The sequence below is a fragment of the Megalobrama amblycephala genome, linkage group LG3, assembly GCF_018812025.1.
Source record: "Megalobrama amblycephala isolate DHTTF-2021 linkage group LG3, ASM1881202v1, whole genome shotgun sequence".
NCBI classification, from domain to species: Eukaryota; Metazoa; Chordata; class Actinopteri; order Cypriniformes; family Xenocyprididae; genus Megalobrama; species Megalobrama amblycephala.
In genome coordinates this window covers 26,542,127-26,564,565 of record NC_063046.1, presented here as the reverse complement: position 1 = coordinate 26,564,565, position 22,439 = coordinate 26,542,127, and the positions used below count along the sequence as shown (strand labels likewise).

At 38.5% G+C, this 22,439-nt stretch overlaps 1 protein-coding gene across 2 annotated transcripts; it reads right to left on the bottom strand.

Annotated features, from left to right (window-relative positions):
• Positions 1-429: 429 nt before the first annotated feature.
• On the bottom strand, positions 430-21,860 carry mylk3 (myosin light chain kinase 3). Of its 2 annotated transcripts, none has more exons than XM_048184715.1 (13): positions 20,993-21,860; positions 15,400-15,493; positions 14,911-15,247; positions 13,654-14,132; positions 12,640-12,745; positions 9,672-9,765; positions 8,414-8,523; positions 7,697-7,838; positions 6,667-6,737; positions 5,537-5,665; positions 4,399-4,551; positions 1,633-1,768; positions 430-1,510 (listed from the first exon to the last, which is right to left on the bottom strand). In XM_048184715.1, the coding sequence occupies exons 1-13, from the start codon at positions 21,071-21,073 to the stop codon at positions 1,433-1,435; spliced, it is 2,010 nt and encodes a 669-aa protein (XP_048040672.1). In that variant the 5' UTR covers positions 21,074-21,860; the 3' UTR covers positions 430-1,432. The 2 variants fall into 2 exon arrangements, with proteins under 2 accessions (XP_048040672.1, XP_048040671.1); XM_048184714.1 differs by lacking the exon at positions 20,993-21,860 and adding an exon at positions 16,861-17,882.
• Positions 21,861-22,439: the final 579 nt, after the last annotated feature.

Below are 22,439 nucleotides of genomic sequence, written 5' to 3'. Positions count from 1 at the left end.
CACTATAATTCTGTGTTTGTTCAGTGCACTTGACATGACATTTGGTTATGCCATTACCATATGCAGTGTTTGGGGTAACACATTACAAGTAACTTGAGTTACGTAATCAGATTACTTTTTTCAAGTAACTATTATAGAAATGCATAACTTTTAAATTTACAGCAAAATATCTGAGTTACTTTTTCAAATAACGCAAGTTACATTGTTCTCCCATGTATTGACTGTCAGCTCTCCTGTCCCCATGTTATAAGTGTAAGTGCAGAAGTGTTGTGTGCGCTGTGTAACATGATGGTTATCGTAGTTCTAGACTACATATGAGCATTTACTCATCAGTATTCTTCAAGATGAATAAAAACCATGAAATGCAATCTCAGAATATTGCACAAACCTGCAAAAATTAAATATATTAAATTAAACAAATATACTTCATGTATTTAATCTCACTTTATTAACCAATGTCTTTGCTGCTGACCTTCCATGATCCAATTAAACCATACTAAACAAAAATGTTTAGATAAACATCACATTTGTGATCAGCCTGAAGCTTATTCTTTTCACTTTTGGTGCGAAAGGGCCTTCACATTTGCCAAAAATAGAACTTTTTTGTTGTTATTCAAAAACAAACAAGCTCACACAGCCCAGGTGAGAAAAAGTAACGCAAAAGTAATGTAAACCGTTACTTTCCATAAAAAGTAACTAGTTAACACAATTAGTTACTTTTTTAGGGAGTAACTCAATATTGTAAGGCATTACTTTTAAAAGTAACATTCCCCAACACTGACCATATGAATGTGTACAACCACAAATGCAATAAATTCATAGTTTTTAAGTCATAATATTAACATTCAAATGTTCTTGAACAATCAGTGAAAATGTTTTAAATGAGAATTTTGAAAAATAAAAAGACCATGCCAGTTGAGTGTCTTATTCAGATTTTTTTTTCCAGTTCTGATCAATGTGCTAAACAAAAAATATAGGATGACCACAGTGTTTCTACATCAAATCTTCATGCTATGTTTTTTACTATTATAAAATACTGAACCATGAGAACAAAAAACACTTACTTTCAAATACTAGGATAAGGCAGTAGTGCCCAAGAAAAATGCCTTCACAGAAGGGACAACAGCTTTTTCATGTGGTTCAAAAGCACACCCTGCAATCCATGCCGTACACTCCTGGTGTGAAAGCATGATGAAGTGTAAATTAGCATGATGAAGTGTAAATTAAATGCAATGGTGTTGCAAACAAAGTACATTAAGAAAATGTGACACTTTTTAAAAAGATACTATTACAGGCTATAAACAAGGCGTTTTAAACACTTTCTACAAAGCCATTTCAAATCATTTAACAAATTCAGATATGATGTTCATTTTCCAGTGTGTGACGCTGTGATGTCCTCTCAAGCTACTGACACTGTCCTCCAGGTTAATAGCTAATTTGGCATACTAACTGATCTGCTCTGCTGAAACCTCTTCAACCTGTTTGCTGCAGCGACTGCATAGAAATGTTTCTGTAAAAACAAAGAGTTATCATAAGAGCAAGATCATGTGTTATGCTGGTATGTGGTACAATTCTACACCACCATATAAATCTATTTAAATCAAACACATTCGCTGACTCGTGATTCCATACCTTCCACTGACGGTGAGCAGTAAGGTATCGCTGAAGCCTCATTTGAGACTTGAGCCGAACTTTGTACATCTTGGCCTTGTCCTCCAGGTTGTTTAGCCAACTATGCTTCATGCACCCTGATGCACTCAGACGGCTGCTGCCATAGAAACCACACAAATGCACAGAAACATTAAGGTCTTGAAAACATCAGGCTCACGAAGAAACAAACAGTTCCAAAAACTGCAGTATAAAATTCAAGCCCTTCTATGTAATGACTATAAATCATGTCTTGTTTTCAAGCCTTAGACAGAGATTTGGTTTGGTCATTTATCAAGCACTTTCAATTTATTAAAGATGTCAACAAACATTAGTAGGCCTAAGGTCACTTTATTATACATTTATACACTGCTCAAAAAAAATTAAAGGAACACTTTTTAATCAGAGATTAGCATCAAGTCAGTTAAACTCCTGGGATATTGATCTGGTCAGTTGAGTAGCAGAAGGGGTTATTAATCAGTTTCAGCTGCTTTGGTGTTAATAAAAATTAACAGGTGCACTAGATGGGCAACAATGAGACGACCCCCAAAACAGGAATGCTTTTACAGGTTGACGCCACTGACATTTTTTCCCTACTCATCTTTTCTGACTGTTTTTCACTTTAGCACTACTGGTAGCATGAGGCGATACGTGGACTCTACAGAGGTTGCACAGGCAGTCCAACTCCTCCAGGATGGCACATCAAGGCGTGCCGTTGCCAGAAGGTTTGCTGTGTCTCCCAGCACAGTCTCAAGAGCATGGAGGAGATTCCAGGAGACAGGCTGTTACTCTAGGAGAGCTGGACAGGGCCGCAGAAGGTCCTTAACCCATCAGCAGGACCGGTGTCTGCTTCTTTGTGCACGGAGGAACAAGATGAGCACTGCCAGAGCCCTAAAAATGACCTCCAGCAGGCCTCTGGTGTGAATGTCTCTGACCAAACAATCAGAGACAGACTTCATTAGGGTGGCCTGAGGGCCCGATGGCCTGATGTCCTACAGTGCCTGGCACTGTGGAGCTCGATTGGCATTTGCCATTGAACACCAGAATTGGCAGTTCTGCCTCTGGTGCCCTGTGCTTTTCACAGATGAGAGCAGGTTCACCCTGAGCACATGTGACAGACGTGAAAGGGTCTGGAGAAGCCGTGGAGAACGTTAGCTGCCTGTAACATTGTTCAGCATGACCGTTTTGGTGGAGGGTCAGTGATGGTCTGGGAAGGCATATCCATGGAGGGACATACAGACCTCTACAGGCTAGACAATGGCACCCTGACTGCCATTAGGTATCAGGATGAAATCCTTGGACCCACTGTCAGACCCTACGCTGGGGCAGTGGGTCCTAGGTTCCTCCTGATGCACAACAATGCCCGGCCTCATGTGGTGAGAGTATGCAGGCAGTTCCTGGAGGATGAAGGAATTGATACCATTGAATGGCCCCCATGCTTACTTGACCTAAATTCAATAGAACACCTCTGGGACATCGTGTTTCAGTCCATCCGACGTCGCCAGGTTGCACCTCAGACTGTCCAGGAGCTCAGTGATGCCCTAGTCCAGATCTGGGTGGAAATACCCCAGAACACCATCCGTTGTCTCATCAGGAGCATGCCCCGACGTTGTCAGGCATGCATACAAGCATGTGTGGGCCATACAAACTACTGAGTACCATTTTGAGCTGCTTCAATGAAATTTCAGCAAAATTGACTAGCCTGCTGCATCATTTTTTCACTTTGATTTCCGGGATAACTTTGAATTCAGTCCTCTGTAGGTTGATAATTTTTATTTCCATCAAATGATGTGGCATCCATTCGTTACTAACACATTACTCAGTCTATATCAGTATAGATATCCAGCATGATATTTTTCCCCATTGAGATCTGATGTGTTTTCAAAGTGTTCCTTTAATTTTTTTTGAGCAGTGTATATAATGTTCTATATTCAATGTTTAGTTTAAAACATCTTTAAGAAGTTTGACTAACTGTTCTAACGTTTGCTACCTGTGCTAACAATTGTGGGCCTGTCCCAGAACTCACACTTATAGCACTTATAGCTAATTATGCTACATTATCATCATGCCAATAATCCATTAGTAGGCCTATTCATCGGCTGAAAGCACGAATGTTCAAAGGTGATATGAATCACATTGTGTGTGTGTGTGTGTGGGGGGGGGGGGGTTCATTAGACAACATTGTCATCACAGATAAAGAGAAGGGAGAAAGGCCAGGGTGGGTGTCATGCTGCGTCTAAATGCACCTTGTCAAAGCGCACTGAATCATTAAGTATCACTTTTACTCCGTAGACCGTGGTAAGATGTTGGGCAAAAGACAATGTGCCCTGTCATGGCCACCTGCTGTTCCAGCCTACTATTATCTCATGCCAGCTGAGTAGTACAGCCCTTGTGTGGGAGAGGTTAGCTAAGTCAGAGCAATGTGAGTGTGAGCTCCATGCTCTAAACTACACCAGGCCATGTTACGTCATTGGCAAATTATATGTTATTTGTGCCAATTTTTGGTTTACAGCACTGCATTTTCAGAGGTTTCAGTTTTGATGTCAGGATGCATTAAGGGAACATGAGCAGGTCAAAGTATAGGGCAATGATTGAGAGATGGAAGAGAAAAGTGAGGCTCTTAAATCCACAAGACAAGAGGCCAGAAAGGAAGAGAATTAATAGAAGAAAGGCTGTATCGAAGTATGTGCAATAGAAAGTGTGATTGGGGTATATTTTGCTGTAGCAGAATAATGATGGATAGATGAATACCATTTTGCAGGCACAAGGAGGCTGGAAATGAAGTCTTTGGCTTCTTCTGACACATTCTCAAATGCTTCTGCATCAAAGTCCCATTTTGCGTGCAGAATGTTGTTCATTGTTTCTGCATCATTGTCACCCATGAATGGAGAAAGGCCACTCAAACTGAAAAAAAAAAATAAAATTATAGGGAGTATGAATCAAAGGATGATTGAATAATGAATATATACATATATATATATATATATATATATATATATATATATATATATTTTTTTTTTTTTTTTTTTTTTTTATTAGTTTGCTGTGGTTAAAATCATCCACTTATTGAATAAATAGTGACATTTAAGGTTCAGTTTAAGATTATGCACTAGGTATCAAGGAACACTAAAAAAAAAAAAAATTAAAAAATATATATACATCTACTTATATATGAATGCCAAAACAGTATCTAAACACACAACAACAGTAATAACAGATGTCAAATAAAAAGCTATAATTAAAATAATACAATGAATGCTGGAGTCCTGCTAGGTGTTCAGTTCTCAGAGAAGTGTGAAGTAGTTAAAACACATAGTCTCTGGAAGCGCAAGCCCTAAAAATCTCCACCAACAGCTGTCAGGTAATTAGCACTGATTCAATCATTGAGGCTTGACGGCTATTGGCCAGAGCAGTGGGTCATCTATGGCCAGTACAGCAGCACTGCTTATGGAGAGCAGAGTGATGAGGGCACAGGATCAGACATGGGACATTGTGTGTATTTTTTTTTTTTTTTTGACTGCATCAGAGCAACAAGGTTAGTAACATGCTTTCTGAGCTGTAAGGGACTGGTGCCCTTTTATCAGGGCTCTATTGAATGCTCTTAGATGAGCCCTCTAAAGCTTTCATGGGCCTCGCATTTGCATTTGGTTTTTGATCTCTCTGATATTTCAATCCACGCCACTATGCAATTCAGTGTATGAAGAAAGAGAAACTTTTCTTCTTATAAGGCATAACTCATTAATGTATATGCACATACTTTATGAATGTCGATTCTGACTCTTTAATGACAATTTTTTAGATTCTGTTAAATTTAGGAAGTCAGATAATGTTTATGAGATACGAAATTCTGCATTAATAGATCCGCTTTACTGCCTAGTTGTGTACTCACAGCATGTATGTGATGACACCAACACTCCACATGTCTGTAGGAAATGACACAAAGTCATAGTTGACAACTTCTGGTGCCAGGAACTCTGGGGTTCCAAAGTTGACCTTCAGCTTTTCTCTGGGTCTGTACCTGGTGGGAGGGACAAACACATTTTTGTTTTTGGATTCTGTATCATACCCATATAAAAAAACCCAAACACACTAACACACAACCAAAACTAACTGAGCAAGCATGTCCAACCTCAAATGATCCCACACATACACAGCTCAACGCAACAATGTTTGTATCAGAATAATCACTGGATCAGTACCCTCTTATCTCCACACACAACTGCATATGTAAGTGGCATCCCTTGGTGACAACACAAAGAGGCTCAAAATTACTTTCCCAAACCTTCACATTCAATGTACCTCGGTAGTAGAACAATCTTCCCAACTCCACCAGAATGAATCCCTCTCCACTTTCAAAAAACACACAACTCCTCTGTGAGGACCTGACTCATAGGCTACTGTACTTACTTTGAAAAAGTTTCCCTTTCTATTGTCCCACAGAGTCTCACCTACCTCTGTACTTTTCTTTTGTACTTTTTTGAGCAATTATGGCACACTGTATTATGCCACTTCTCAGTGGTATGCATTGCTTTTGTAGTCTTTCTCATTTCTAAGTCATTTTGGATAAAAAGAGCTGCTAAATGAAAAAAAAAAAAATGTAAACCACAAATCCAACACCAGTGCTTTACTTGCACACAAAAATGGTTAACTTAAAAGTTTGACAAAATAAAATTTTTGCAAGTTAGTAACAGTTACAGGGTACATTTCGATGACATTGTAAGGACTTGAAGATTCTTTTAATTGATTTAAGCTTTAAAGCTCAAAGTAAACAAAGCTCTCTCAAAAAAAAAAAGATCACTCATGAAGGAATGTGATTGTAGTCATGGTGACAGCACAGTGGTGTGAATCAGAAGACATGATGCCAGCTAAAAACACATACTTTGTTTTATGTGTGAAATTAGGGACATAATTACCCAAGACTGAGAAAAGTGTTTCTTTTGTACACTTAAAAAATATGAAATGTCATGTTAGTATTCATAAGCTTACTATTTGATAACAAGATAAAATGAATGAACTTACTTTCTGGCGAGTCCAAAGTCAATGATCTTGATCTGATTCCCAGTGCTGTTCACACATAAGATATTTTCTGGCTATATTGCAGAACATATAAAAAATAATATTAGAAAGAAATAAGATTTAGATTAAAAATAAAATGAAATGGATTATTGATACTTAAACTGTAACAACATAAATTACAAATTTAGTATTTCAAACTAAACAGAGGATCCAAATGTATTGTTATGGGGTAGGGGTACTACACTCTAAAAAATGCTGGGTTAAAAACAACCCAAGTTGGGTTGAAAATGGACAAACCCAGCAATTGGGTTGTTTTAACCCACCGGTAGGGTTAAATGTTTGCCCAACCTGCTGGGTAGTTTTATTTAACTCAACTATTGTTTAAAAATTACTGTATTGCTTAATTAAAATTAACCCAAAGTATGTTGAACATTTATTAATGTTCAATGAATAATTATTAAACAATAAACATTTATTAAATTGCTTATTAATAAATTTATATTAATAAACTATTAAACTATTCAATTTATATTAATAAAATATTAAAGCTTATTAATAAACATTCACCTTTAGTCTATTATTGTTGCCTCTAATTGCATCTGGTTTTTAATTTCCCAGCTATTTTGGGTTCATTTTAAGCTAGCCATATAGCAATTTTTAAACAATAGTTGGTTTAAATAAAACTACCCAGCAGGTTGGGCAAACATTTAACCCAACCGCTGGGTTAAAACAACCCAATCGCTGGGTTTGTCCATTTTCAACCCAACTTGGGTTGTTTTTAACCCAGCATTTTTTAGAGTGTATCCTATATCATTGTATGCAATCCATATTCCTTTACACAACATGTTAACAACAACACAAGGCACAAGTCCATTGGCAGTATACTAATTCAAATGTTTGACATTCAGACTGCTGATGTTGACATACATGGGTGATTCATTGGTGGCTTTTTCCATAGAGATACCCGACACTATATGCACTGCTAATCCGTCAGTATCACATTATAACATTCAGTGCGGTGTGTGCGGTTTACCTTAAGATCTAAATGAAGAATGTACTGCTGGTGAAGGTACTGAACCCCCTCACAAATCTGCCTGGTAAACACGATGGCATCCAGCTCCGTCAGCTGGTAATTCTCATCAATGATTCGGTCAAACAATTCACCACCCTCCACACTGAAATAACAAACCATCACAAATGAACTCCTCTCTTTTAGTCCAGTCTAATCGGACATGCATATTGACATTAAGTGGCTTAAGCCATGTGGGGCCAGTATTTTTTAATGCTAAAACAAAATTTTGAATTTTGTGGTACCCTCATATAAAAATATCCATTTTCCGAAAATTTGCCAAAAATTCCATTTATAGTCTTGTATTACAAATATTAATATTCACTATATCACACAATTAAAAGCTTTTCTTTTTTTGTCAATTCAAAAAGTGAATTAAATCTGTGAACAAGACAGGGAGATGACACACCAATGTGGCATGTGTGTTCTTGTGACAGAATGTGAGGACCAGAAAATTTGCTTTGCAAATGAGGCCTGATGAATACTGTCCAAAGCCACTAATCAGCCTGAATTAACAGTCTGAGCAATAAGTTAGAATCATAATTTAGAGCAATAGTTATGAAATATGTTTTACATATTTTGCAAACCTTATTTTATAATTAGAGCTATTTAATCGAACCTTTCTAGTACTTGGAAGCAATCACTCTCATTTGAACTAAGAACACTCTGTGGTCTACTTACTATTCCATAATGAGTGTGAGGTTAGTTCGAGACTCGAAAGCATCATACAGCTGAATCAGATTCACATGGTTTAACTGGTTCATAACTCCAATCTCATTCTTCACTTCATCCTGGAATGAAAGCACAAATAAATAACTAATGCCAAAGCAAATAATCTCTCATCTGCAATGCATTTTCTTTTTCTTTTTCAAACAGCTGTCTAAAGCCTATATTTGAAGCCTATATTGAAATGATGTTGTTATACTCTCCAAAGGACGATAGCAGTGTTAAAAATTAGGTCATTAGTTAGAGAGCAGCTATTTCAGAAATCAAATTGCTTGGAGTGAATTTGCAATGATTGCTCAGGGTAGCAAAAACAAGCGTTTCCGAAATGGGGGCTTGACAGTCTGCCAACCCTGTAATTGTCTGCCCTAGTAACTCAGGCTCTTCCTGTCCTCTATTCCATGGACTGACCCAGGAAAAGCATTCAATTATCCCATATGAAGCTTCTCTCTCTCTCTCTCTCTCTCTCTTTGGCACACTTCAAAGCAGACGGCGCATGCAGCAGGAATGGCACATCATGTTGTCACTAAGAAGGAGCATTTTGAAATGTAAATGTTTCTGGGAATGACTCTCAGAGAGATTAAGTTTATGTACACTGTATGTGATTGTGTGTTAAACTCTTTGACATTTGTATCAAGTGGCAGGAATTAAAACATGAGAGAGTGAAAATGATCTGCATTTGCCCATTCCTGTCTGATTGCTCTGTAATGGTGGCAAGAGATAGATCAGTGGCATTGCACTGAGGGCAAGTGCTTACGACAGAAGTGCCATCATTAGATGTAATTATCAGCACTTGTTAAAGCATGGAGGGTTTGGGGAGCAGATGAAAGTACTGTCTGTGCAAAGATAGGATTTATATTTCACATTAAATGTAAACAGCTCAATGTTTCAACCGCTGAATAAATATTGTGTTCTTTTCTGCTTGAATGAATGCTTTGTTTTGTAACGCAGATACTAGAAACAACACGCGCTCCCATATCTTCGAGGGACTATGGGTGTTATGTCATTTGCGAGAGTGCAAGTGTGCGTGTGAACGTGTGTGTATTTTTTCATATGCTCATATGTGCAGAACTGTCAGCAGTTGTCAAGGAAATGTTCTCATAAAGCATCCTAACAGGAACAGAGTGATGGACAGATTGGAGTGGGAGGGGAGAGAAAGAGAGAGAGTGGGGGAAGATAAACAATTTTGAAACGCTAATGCATGTTTTGTACTCACCCTCTCTTTCATTCCCCGGACCTTTATGATCTTAGCAGCAAGCATAAGACCAGAGGACAACTCGGCACACTTGTGTACCTGTCCAAAACGGCCTCTGCAATAACACACATAAACACAGATTTTATTTTATGGATTATGGAATTCACTTCAAAGTTAACTGTCACTATCTGCTCATGTTCCTCTCTCTTTGTATTTACTTGGAACTGTGTTTCCATGGGGTGAGATATCATGTTTATGTCAAGATGGCTCCTGCTGCTGCTGGCTGAAAATAAGTCCCATGCAAACAGACCAGCTCAACACCTGCCCAAAATAAACTCTGCCGATGAGGAGTCAAAAACAAGCCAGTGCTTACTTATTTGTGGCGTATGTGGAACAAGAGTGGAGAGGTGGTGCAAATGAGCCTTTGTCATTCAGCTCATGCTATATGTTCCATGGGCAGTGCCTGCATGCTTATCTGCCAGTCCTGGAGACAGAGTCCCCAGACCGCCCGCCCCAACACTCTTATCTGCTGCACTAATGTCAGCATGTCAGATACAATATACAGATAGTGCCAAGAGAAAAATTTTAGCTAGTATCAGATATATAAATGTTAACAAAATACCTTTTACATTTTTTTTATTAGAAATAAAACAAATCTGATTTATATTTATGTTTTTGTGTATAAACAAACACTAGAAAAGTTAGATTAAATTGTGAGGTCATGGCATCTCCATCCGGTCCTTTGTGACTGGAGAAATCATTAATAAACATGGTGTTAGTTTTCACTGTTGTGCTGATCAGCTCTATATTTCTTTAGGGGCTGACAAAATATAAACTGAATGCATAGCTGATATAAAAAATTGGATGACTAATAATTTCCTATAACTTAATTCTAAAAAAAATTTTCATTATTGGACCAAAAAACAACACATAATATCCTAGAATAATCTCTAACAATTGGACGCACAAACCTATAGACTAAACACGTAAATGAATGGCAAGAACGCATTAAAGGATTAGTTCACTTTTAAATACACTGTTCCTGATAAATTTACTCACCCCCATGTCATCCAAGATGTTCATGTCTTTCTTTCGTCAGTCGAAAAGAAATGAAGGTTTTTGAGGAAAACATTCCAGGATTTTTCTCCATATAGTGCATTTCAATGGCTACCAACAGGTTGAAGGTCAAAATTACAGTTTCAGTGCAGCTTCAAGGGCTTTAAACGATACCAGATGAGTAATAAGGGTCTTATCTAGTGAATCGATCGGTCATTTTCGAAAAAAATACAACCGTTTATGCTTTATAAACAAAATATCCCCTTGAACGTACTTTCCGCTTCCGCATTCTTCATAACGCTTACGCTGAATGTCCTACGCCTTCCCTATTCAATTTACGGAAAAAAACTAAACTGGCGCCGCGTTCGTTCCGTAAGTAGAATAGGGAAGGCGTAGGACATTCAGCGTAAGCGTTATGAAGAATGCGAAAGCGGAAAGTACGTTCAAGGCGATATTTTGTTTATAAAGCATAAACGGTTGTATTTTTTTCAAAAATGACCGATCGTTTCGCTAGATAAGACCCTTATTACTCATCTGGTATCGTTTAAAGCCCTTGAAGCTGCACTGAAACTGCAGTTTGGACCTTCAATCTGTTGGTAGCCATTGAAATGCACTATGGAGAAAAATCCTGGAATGTTTTCCTCAAAAACCTTCATTTCTTTTCGACTGACGAAAGAAAGACATGAACATCTTGGATGACATGGGGGTGAGTAAATTTATCAGGAAAAGTGTATTTAAAAGTGGACTAATCCTTTAAAAGTCTTCTGTTTTCAGTTAAAAAGGTGTCATTTAAGTTAATAATTAACAATTTTTCAACAGAAGTGATTCAATTAAAAACCTAATTTAGCTCGATAATAACTTTTTCCTAGAGCTGCTGTAAAGCCAAAACAATCTGTCCATTAATTTTCCTATTATCACTGCCAAGCTGCTTTTGTTCTGTATTGTGAAAAGCACTATATAAATGAAGATGACTTGACTAACAATTGATGGCTGCTTCAAGTCTTCATCATCAGTGTGTTATTTGATTGCAGTCTTTCCACATTTCAACTTACAGCATTTATAAATCTAAATTTTTCCATCTTAAAAATATATCTAAATGACATATGCTCTCAATGACAGAGGCAGAAAAGTTAGTTCATGCATTCCTGACCTCAAGGCTAGATTACTATAATGATCTACAGGGTGGTTGCCCTGTACGCTTAATAAACAAACTCCAGCTGGTCCAAAACGCAGCAACTAGAGTTTTTAATTGAACCAGGAAGTATGACCATATTAGCCTAGTTTGGTCAACACTGAATTGGCTCCATATTATACATTGCATACATTTTAAAACCTTGCTGATTACATAAGCCCTAAATTGTTTAGCTCCTCAGTACTTGAGTGAGCTCCTATCGCCTTAGAGTCCTTCTTGCCCAATGTGGTCTCAAAATTCTGGCCAGTTGATAATACTTAGATTATCAAAACAGACTGTGGGAAGTAGATTCTTTTCATATTTAGCACCAAAACTCTGGAACAGTCTTCATAGCGTTGTTTGGGAGGCAGACACACTCTGTCATTTTAAATCTAGATTAAAAACATCTCTTTAACCTGGCATAAACATAACACATTATCACATTTCTATGATTCATATCCCCTAAAAGATAGGTAGGCTGCATAAATTAGGTCAACCGGAACCAGGAACACTTCCCATAACATCCAATGTACTTGTTACATTGTAAGAGGGATGGTATCTATGCTAACATTTGTCTGTCTGTGTCATCCTTATCCCGAGGTTACCGTAGTCAGCTGGATCCGGTCCATAACCAGATCAGATGGTGGACCTGCAGCTAGACATGACTACAGCACAACCCTGAATGTCAGCGGAGACCATGTCAACTAAATAATCCCAGAATTGTAATTTTGGGTAAACTAATCCTTTAGCACACGGACTCACCCGCCCAGCACCTCACTGGGGTTGACTGCATAATATGAGTTCATGGGAACCTGCTTGGCACTGACGATACGATGCTCGAACGGGGCTGGAAGAGGTGGACAGTCATCTAGAAAACAAATATCAGCATGCTAATTTTATGAACACTCACATCTGGAGCACATTCTGCACAAAGTTTTCACACTGAATTTAAGCACTGTGACAAACTACAAGCTGTATAGTTCTAATTACTAGTGGTAGATTTGATTTTAAGTTGATTTATAAATATAAATCACTTTCTAAGCAGTGTAGGCCTAACTGATCATTTTTGTCACATGATGTTTACTGGTTTCCGGTGTCATTGTTGATTACATGCTGTCCACTGTTTGCTGGTGTCATCTTATTAAACAAATTTGCTCAGATAACATGTACGACTGCTCATGACATGTATACATTGTTGTCATTTCCTGTTCCAGTATAATGAGGTAAATAGGAGGGTTGGTAACCAAGAATCCTTTCTTATTTCTTAGCCAGTAATTGCAGCTTATTATAGTCAGTTGTTTTAGTGAATCAAAAAAGTGCAACCAGTGTAGTCCAACTCCCAAACTAATTACTCTTATGAGATGGCTATTTTTAGTGAATCAAAGGCATACAGCACAGAGGTGTGCCACTCCCAATCTAATGACTCATGAGTTGGATCTTTTAGTGAATCAAAACCGTACATGACAGTGTAATCCAAAACGAATGACTCATGAGATGATCCTTTTAGTAAATCATACACTGCAACAACTTTTGAAGGAATAAGTACACCTACATGCGCAGTTATAATCAAGCGACATGAGTGACGGATTGTCCTGCCCTTGAGGTAATAATAAATATTGCATAATAAATACTGCAATATTCCATAAAAAATAAGAATCAGTTTTGATTTCATGGTGACTTTAAGACTCCAGAGTCATACACATTTATTTCAAGATTCCCATCCTTAGCTATTAGCGTATATCAACCCAGTATCACTTCAAGGGATGAATTACTCACCGATGATCAGTAGCTGTGACTCTGCTTTTCTCAGAGGTGCTAATTTCGATTCTTCTCCCCCAAAAAGGGTTGTGTTTTGTGGACTAGGAGCTGCACAGTTCTTTATTGGGTCAGACTCCAAAATCCTCTCAGCAGTTTTATTTTCATTTTTCTTGATAGCCGGTTCAGATCCTGTCTTTATCTCATCATGTTTTGGCACAGGTGTTACCACCTCCACTGTCTCTTTATGTTGCGACTTAACCTCTGCATCCTTGTTAACAGGCTCTTTGAGTTGAGGTTTGTGAGGAACATCAACCTTCTTCTCCAGTTGCTGTTGCTGTTGTCCAAGAACTGATGGTTTCAAAAGGGCCTTGTCAACAAACTGTGTAGCCTCTGTCTGTGTTTGAGTAACTTCAACGTTCGGCTCCACTTGTTCAGGAACTATTGTCTTGAGTGAAGCCTCGTCACCAATCTGTGAAGCATCTGCCTGTTCAAGAGCCCTTCGAATAAAAAAAAGAACAATTATTTGATGTGCTCTTTGTTCATTTTTCAAAGGTATCTATGTTTGTGAGACCTTGATATATGTAATCAATTAAAAAAAGATGTAATGGGAATCAGCAAATGCAGCATAGTGGGCATGTAAGTGGCATTATAATGGGTGTGTTGTCTATGAAATATGTCTGCACATGAGAGGCTACTATGAACAACAGCAAACCCAACAACATAACAAGGTCCTTAAATGTAATGTTTTGTATAAAACTAAATGGCTTAAAACTCATAATGCCTGGCAGGCTGGCAACATGCATTCAGTCAATGCTGCGTGTAATCTCAAGACCTTGGCCATTAGTCTAATAAATAATGCTTTCTAGCATGCACAACACAGTCTATTATTTCAGGCAGAGGGTCTTTTGTGCCTCGGTTTTGTGCCTCGGCTAGCAGGGTTAATTGCAATCCTCGGTGAATGTGAGGTCTCTAACATTCTATATAGTTCTTATCTGGTGGAGAACAGAGTAAAAGAGTCCATTAGAGTATTAGTGTTCCGCCCTGGCATTGGCTGCTATGTAATTATCTCCAAAGGTGGCAAATGACAATGTTCATTTTTCCATAACCCGTTTCCTTTTCATCCCAAAGTAATTTTTGACACTTTCTGCTAAAGTCTTAGAAAAACCAACATATCATTGACAACATCCCTTTTAAAATTCAAGGCAGAAGAAACATGAGCCAATTTTACAGCATTTTGCTTTGAACCTAAAATGGCAGCAATTTGTAATTTGTCACCTCTCTTGCTGAAGAGACAAATCTTTTTCCACTTTAGTTGTCACAGTGGCACATTCAGCATCAGCTGGTGCGGCAGTTGAGCTATCTGTCTCTTGCTTGGGTACATAACATACGCCAATATCCTCATCCTCCAGCTGGACCTCAGGAGCAAATGTCTGGACCTGCTCAGGCGCTCTGCTCTTCACAGTGACCTCCTTGGCCCTTCGTAAGGCTTTGGAGCTTTCTCCTGTACTAAGAGGTATCAGAGGTTCACTTGCTCCTCTAAGGGCTTCAGGAGAAGGTAGGCTGCTGGGATCACTGGGAACAGTGACCTCTGGCTGCTGGAGCTCATTCTCAGCTGTGGATAATCACAGAGTCAGGCTAAAACAGGTTTTGAAGAACTATACGTTGAAATGCATGCAGGAAAAGGCTCTGACATATCACTTCTCATAAGTTGTCTCTTTAATAATAAACATTTCTAGTCCATAATCTGCCGAAAATATATTTTACCTGAAATCACTTGTTTAACCTCCTCTGAAGTCTGTGTGCTCTGGTGGCAGAAACTGCCATTTGGTTTAATGCCGTTATCATCTGGTTTGTTTTTCTGTGAAAACAAATGCAGATATATTTGTGTTGGTTTTTATGCAATAATGACTGATTAAAACTTTTATTCCACTTTGTCAGCTTTCTTCTAAGTCCTGAAACACAAGTATTTTGTAGACTTGTAATAACATATTAACACAACTCAAACTTTGGATTTGATGTTTTTATGCATTTAATTTCCTGTGTTTGGCAAGGTTAGATACTTCAATGAGTAATTACGTCACGAGATCTTTAAACATGAAGTGGGTGTGTGAATTAAAACCATACATGATGATGCTGATTATTGTGAAGCAGGGCCTGTTTACAGAATGGCACAGAACGGCATACCTTCATGTTTAGCACACGACTCAGAGGGCATTTGTGACAAAACATTCTATTTTGTGATTTCTGGCATTTGCTGCATGTATAATTACACTGTCAGCTATTATACTATAAGCCAACAATTGCACAATTTTACTTGGATCCAAAAGCACTTTCATTTATTTATGAAAGAGATGCAGTCCTTAATTAACCATCTAGCATCTGTTTATGTACAACCACTCCAGTTAAAAAGAAATGCAATATGTCATCTGACAAGCTGTTCTTAGAGCATTTTAAGAGGAAAATTTATGGTTTGGGGTTTAAGCTTGGGTTTAAGCTGTGGATTTGCTATTGCAAAACTGGGTTAACATATACTCAGTCACCATCAGCTCAGTCACATATCCAGTCTAGGAATTTGAAACACGAGGCCCATTCAGCCTCATCATAGATAAAATAGCAACCTTGGTAAAAGGTTAGATTGGCTGTAAACTTAACATGCTCACTAGCAAGAATAGATCAGCCAACGGAGTAAATGGCAGTGACATTTCTAGTTCAGCTGTCAATACATCATTGAAAAGTTGTTATAAATTATCTATGAATGAAAAAAGGGATTTTAGCTTTCTCTATTTTGATAATTGTAAATGCATTATTGTGAACTAGGGTATTTCATACTTTGTCAAGCAACTCTAAATTACATTTAGAAATGCTGTGTAATGCAACTAAATGAAATGATAACATGCATAATGTACATAATTATTGTAGGATCTGATGAAGAAAAATAAAATTTCTGAGAAAAAATTGAGGTCTATACAGTAGTCCGGTCCTTACTATACTCTTTTTATCAATCAAAATCTTGCATATTTGGTATTATTTTACATTGCAGGTTGTTTTTATTTTTATTTTTATTTCATTTTCAGGGATATCCATAGTAAACAGTTTGGAAAATAAACAGCTCAGATTTCACCTCATTCAACAGTGTCTCCTGTTACATCGAATATCAGGAAATCTCTGTGTTTTTCTGTTTATCTTTTTGCAGCAGAGATCTCGTATGACCAGGATCTTACTGACCTCTTCCTCTGTAGTGTCCAGAAGACCTTGTCTTCTCCATGGCACCACTCCATTGAGGATGAACTCCACTATTTTTGAGTTACGGAAAGCATCTCCCACATACCCTATTACTTTCTCCAGAGTGGACAAAGAACTTTCCATACATTCAATCTTCTTTCTCTGCTGCTGACTCTCATGCTTGAGATTATGAAGCAGATCCACAGTTTCCCCGCAAAGCGATCTGACCTCTGTCAGCAGAGGGAGTTTGTTGCTCTCTCGCTGGCCATTTTTGATCACGTTTGATTCTTGAGCACCCTGCTTGTGCTGCGTAAGGCTTCTTTCTAGTGCTTCCATCCCTTGACACAATAAGCTCAGCTTGTGAAGCACCTCTGTCTGGGTACTTTCAATCTGTTCCACCTTTCCCTCCAGGTTGTTCAACTTGACCTCCACATTGTTTAGACTACCTATCAGAGTTGGACTCGACTTCTTGACTGTCCCCGATGGAATTCCAGAGTTCTCCAGCCTGCTGCCTTCATACATCTTGGCAATACAAGTGGCCAGAGTCACCTGTTTACTCATGGCTGCCCCGGGCACATTCAGTGCAATGAGAAAATGTAGAAATAGAGGAAGGCCCACTGATCAGTTCCCCCGTTGGTCTCTACACTTGTCTGAGGTATTGTGTGCCTCTCACAAAACAGACAGCTCAGACAACCCTGTTGTTGGTACGTGCCAGAGACATGACACCACTTAAATAAACACCTCCATTGGGTATCTTATCTCTCCACTTCTATTTAGCCTCCCCCTTCTCTCTCTCTCTCTTTCGCTCTCTTTCCTACGTACTCTGGCACAGGCCTTTTATATGACCTATAGTGGGCCTTGATGATTGCCAAATTTCCAGCAGTCTCTTGACGTCACCAAACATTTAAATTCTCCTCAGCAGATGCTGCTGACAGGTGGGCATGCAAAGAATGACCTCTGTAAATGGCCAGTCATTAGGTAGAAAAAAGAAAAATGAAATCGCACGCTTTCATATTCTTATCATGTTTTCTTTTTTAATTCATTGCTACACAGTAGCATCCATTTCCTTTGAGATTCAACCACTGGATCCATCCTGTGCCAACTATATATCACCTATAACACCTTCTTCACTGGAACATGACGTGACATTGGCTGACATTTTAAGTAAAAATAAACCTCTGTGGACATTGGTATGTGGATGAATTATATGCTACAACTGTCTCTCATCTCATCTGGAATGAAATTAATACTGGCTCTTTCTATTAGCTGAATCGTTGCAACCAATTATAAATCTTATCAAACATAATCATAAACACAAATAAAATCATTGAAAATTCTTCAATCAGTGCAATCATACAAAATATCTATACTGCCTTTGTCTCCTACTAATTTATTTTCAATAAAGCTTTACAATAAGGTTCAACTGCAATCAATGGTAAGGTTTTATTCCCAACGTGTGATCTGCTGAAATTAATAGCATGAATGCAATTTCACTTGGGATAAAAGTGCCAACCAAATGTATAAGATACCTATAATAAAAGGGGCTTTTGGCAGGGAACTCCCTGGATGTGCTGTCTGTAATGCCAGTTCCCCATGTGTAAGCTTTTTGTCTGAATCGTCCTATAAGATAATCTCTTTCTGCTGTGTTCAGATGCCAACACAATACTCACAATATAGTATAACCTTATTATGCAATAGAGATGGAGGCCAGGGTCAGGGCTGCCATAGGAATGTGGCTTCATGCTCACTATTTGGTGGTGGTGGTGGTGGGATGGGGGGAGGGGGGTATCTGTTATTACAAGCTGGCACAACATAAGCAACTCAATTTCCAGTCCACAACAGAACTCGGGCCAGTAAGATAGCTAACATCACTGGGAGAGAATATCTGTTTGGCAGAGATAAGCATAACTTTAACATTGCTTAATATATTAAAACCTCTTTGATCTCTGATATTCATTTAAAATGTCACACAAACACATTGAGTACACAGTGTGCATCAAGAGGAGAAACACGAGTCTGATGCTAAACTGCTCTCCAATCATGAGCCTGATAGAAATGATGTGGCTTTGTTAATGAATTATGCTGCAGTGGCATTTATCCTTGCCCTCTCTGATGGGAATGTTTGAACTGTAGTCTCGTTTTACAGTTCCTTCTTTGCCCTCACATAAATGTTTAACATGCCAGTGACCCTTAGCCTTAAAGGTTGAAGGAGCAAATGGGTCCGTATCCCACTTTTATCTTTGGCCCCGTTTACGCCTGGTATTAAGATGCGTTTTGGTTGATAGATAGGACAAGTGGATGATGCTAAACACAAACGGGGTCTAAAATATTTTTTAGCTTTTCCACTTTCGAACACTTCCAGAGGTAGTCGAAAACACATTCGACCAGATTGTTTTTGTAGTTTGTTCATGTGGTTGAATGAGTTCAAACAGATGCAAAACAATGCCTACTCTCCGCCTACTGACCTAACGCGTATACATTATGGGAAGCGCGCCAACCAGACAGATTTAACCCTTATGCGCTATTCGTTTTCAATGTACACTCAGGATGTTGGGGTCTACAGAGACCCTAGACAATAAAATGTGATTTTGTAACATAATAATGCCATTTTTAAAAAACAACAACAAAAACAAAAACAAATGTAATATCACTCACTTTATTCAAGTTTTTACTCTACATTTGTGCAGTGTTGGAGGGGATTTAAGGTATTTTTTTTTAATTTAAAAACTTTTCATGTAAAATTCACTTTACAAAAGATACACATTTCTCATTTTCATTCATGGAAGATTGCTGCCATCAACTGGAGAACAAACACTTTTATACGGATCCCTGCACATGACATGCAGAAAAAAAATAGTAGGCTAAATCGTGCGCACGATTTACTATTTTGTTCCCTCGATTTACTAAAACGTGCGCACGATTTACTATTTCGTGTGTGTGTTTGTGTTTACAACATCGGGGATGTGTTGTGGTATCACCCCTTCATTTTTTGTGTTTCTGCATTGTAACTGAATTTTTATTGACAAATTATGTAACAAAAAGCATTTTTTATAGTCTCCCATTGATGTCTGTGGGTGATTTTTTGGGGGTGGGGCTGTTTGTGGGCAGGTGGAGCGGTGTATGTGTGTGTAAGCACAATGTGGATGTGCTGTAGGGTTGCCACTTCTCTTTTGTGTATTTGTGTTCTGTGTTGAAGTGAATGGCCTCTTAGGCTACAGTACGTTTTTGATTGGATAGTTAAAAGACACCTATCCTGGTTTGAAAATGCCCTAAAATTGGGAGATGCCCCTTTATTTGTTCCAGAGAGACTATACATTTTTTTTACAACCTGAGATCACAGCAATAGCAAACCCTGATGTAATGGACTTCATAGAGAGCAAACATGCCAGTTTCCCACTGCGCAAGTCATGAAGGTCAGGCGCAATTAAAATGTTTGAAGAAAAATTTTAAAGAAACAGTAATTCTCAAGTAATTTTACGAACTTCTGGTTAAAGCTTCGCCCACTTCCGGTTTTATACAAATACAGATATGAATAATTCTGAGATTGTTACAGATAGATACAAATAGCCTACTGGCTCCTCTGCACACTCATCTCTTTAATAAGCCAATCTAAATATGCTTAATAAAAAAAAATGTTCTCTTCTTCTCTCTCCCACACAAGCTAATTGCCTTTTTTTGTTTCATCTTTGTTCTGAGAAGAGATGAGATTGTGCTGATGTGCAGACAATGATCATTATTTAAAAATTTGTCAGAAGTCCAAATGTCAATAGTAGCCTATCAAAAAAATGTTCAGCATTTTGCAACAATGCTGGGATGATTTGCCACAAAAAAAGAAAAGTAAAAAATGGCAAAGAGCACACAACTATAACAACAGCTCAAGAAAGACGCTTATAAATGTTCAAAGCAGCAAATAAAGTAATTAAGGTAATCACACATTCTCCATTTAAATAGAAATAGCAACCCTGAACTTGTTTGTTAGTAACAGTTCTACCTCCTCCTCAGAATTACAAACCATAAGACTTTATTTAACAGTCACTTAGATAAGGACTGCATTAAAAGCTGCATTAAAGAGCTTATATTACATTCTAATTTTTTAAAAATACATTTACCCCTTTGCATGAAATCAGGATCTTACTGTGAATTTGCGTATGTAGTCCGACACTCTGAAGCCACCAGTGCTGAGAAGTGTTGATCTGTATAGAGAGGTCCCCATCATGCATTGCCCTCTTGTCCTGGGTCAATATAGGACTCAGTGTAGCACATTCCCAAAGCCACGATCAATGAATATTCCACAGACCTGGACTCTCAGGGATCTGTAACATTCTGGAATAGACAGATCACCCCTCAAACACTAACTATCTTATCACTTTCAGTCCGCTTACTGGGTACGCGCCCCTGTCAGCACAGCAGTGGGCCCAGAAAGCACTTCCTGCTTAGAGATAACAGCTGCCTGAGATTAGTGTGAGTATGCTCCAAATGTGAGTGTCCTGTTTTATTAATAGGTCTCAGATGTGTCTTTTTGTTTTGGGATGGTCACCACGGGAAGTCTTCCACAGACGGGATGGATGGTTTGAAGGATGGTGATATGACGAGGATGCTGGGGGGTCAGGCCAGAGTTCAGTTTCCCTTTATGCTGTTTGTTAGAGAACTTGTGTTTAGACTTCTGAGGGATCTGTTCTCACGCACTGACCCAATTTGGGACGAATGCGTCAGTCGCGCCCAGACGTGCAGGCATCGAGTAGCTAGACTAAGTCCTTCCTGATAAGGAATCTTAACGAGTCGGAGCAACTGGAAAGAGCTTGTACATCTGGGTTTGGAACAGCCCAGAACTACATTGCAAGTGGCCAAACCATAAGACCACCATGCAAGCTGTTGTGTCGGTTCTGGTTTTAGAAGCAGATCTGTTAAAGCCCCAGGAGGCTTCTGGAGGAAAATCCATCTCTGAATGGTGGCATTGTGCCCAGTCGGAAAACGTTTCTCTTCATACTGTTGCCTCTAATACCAGTTAGACTAAGCATGTCAGTGCATGTCACTGATGTTTATATGTAACACAATTACAGTGTCTGATGGATGCTAATAAAGGCAGGTTCTAAAGAATGTGTAAATAAAAAAGCTTCCCATATCCTGACGAAGAAGTGCAGTGGTTTAATTCACTGTAGCTTCTCCATTGCAATGAGGGGTTTTCTGAAAACCTCCAAATACTTTAACTTGTTATTAGAGGCAACATCTTCATCCTATGATTTGTTCAAAGGACATGTTAAATTATGTGGGTGGTGCTCCAGATGGCACTGACAACATTTTAATGTTAAAACAATAATGTGATTCTGTGACGGGGCTGTTGTTCCTGTTAGTAATGGGACAGGTGGCATCAAGTATGGCGTCTAACATGACTCATACGCACTTTTGTCATCACTGCTCTATTATATGACATGGATTTTAATGACTCAATATGAACCACACACCAGCAATGCTTGTTCTGACCTTCATTGATATAACTTCTGAAATCACTAGATGTCTGTGATGATTACAGCCTGTTAAAGTAACTGAAAATGCAAAAGGTTATTCAATTGTAGATAAAAATT

Coding starts and splice junctions, on each gene's coding strand:
- mylk3 (XM_048184714.1), bottom strand. CDS start 17,418: ATGAGTAAACAGGTGACTCTGGCCACTTGTATTGCCAAGATGTATGAA. Junction 14,133..14,910: donor TTGTCTCTTCAGCAAGAGAG/GTGACAAATTAC, acceptor TTTTATTCGAAG/GGCTCTTGAACAGGCAGATG. Junction 5,666..6,666: donor GACTTTGGACTCGCCAGAAA/GTAAGTTCATTC, acceptor CCCTCCCACCAG/GTACAGACCCAGAGAAAAGC.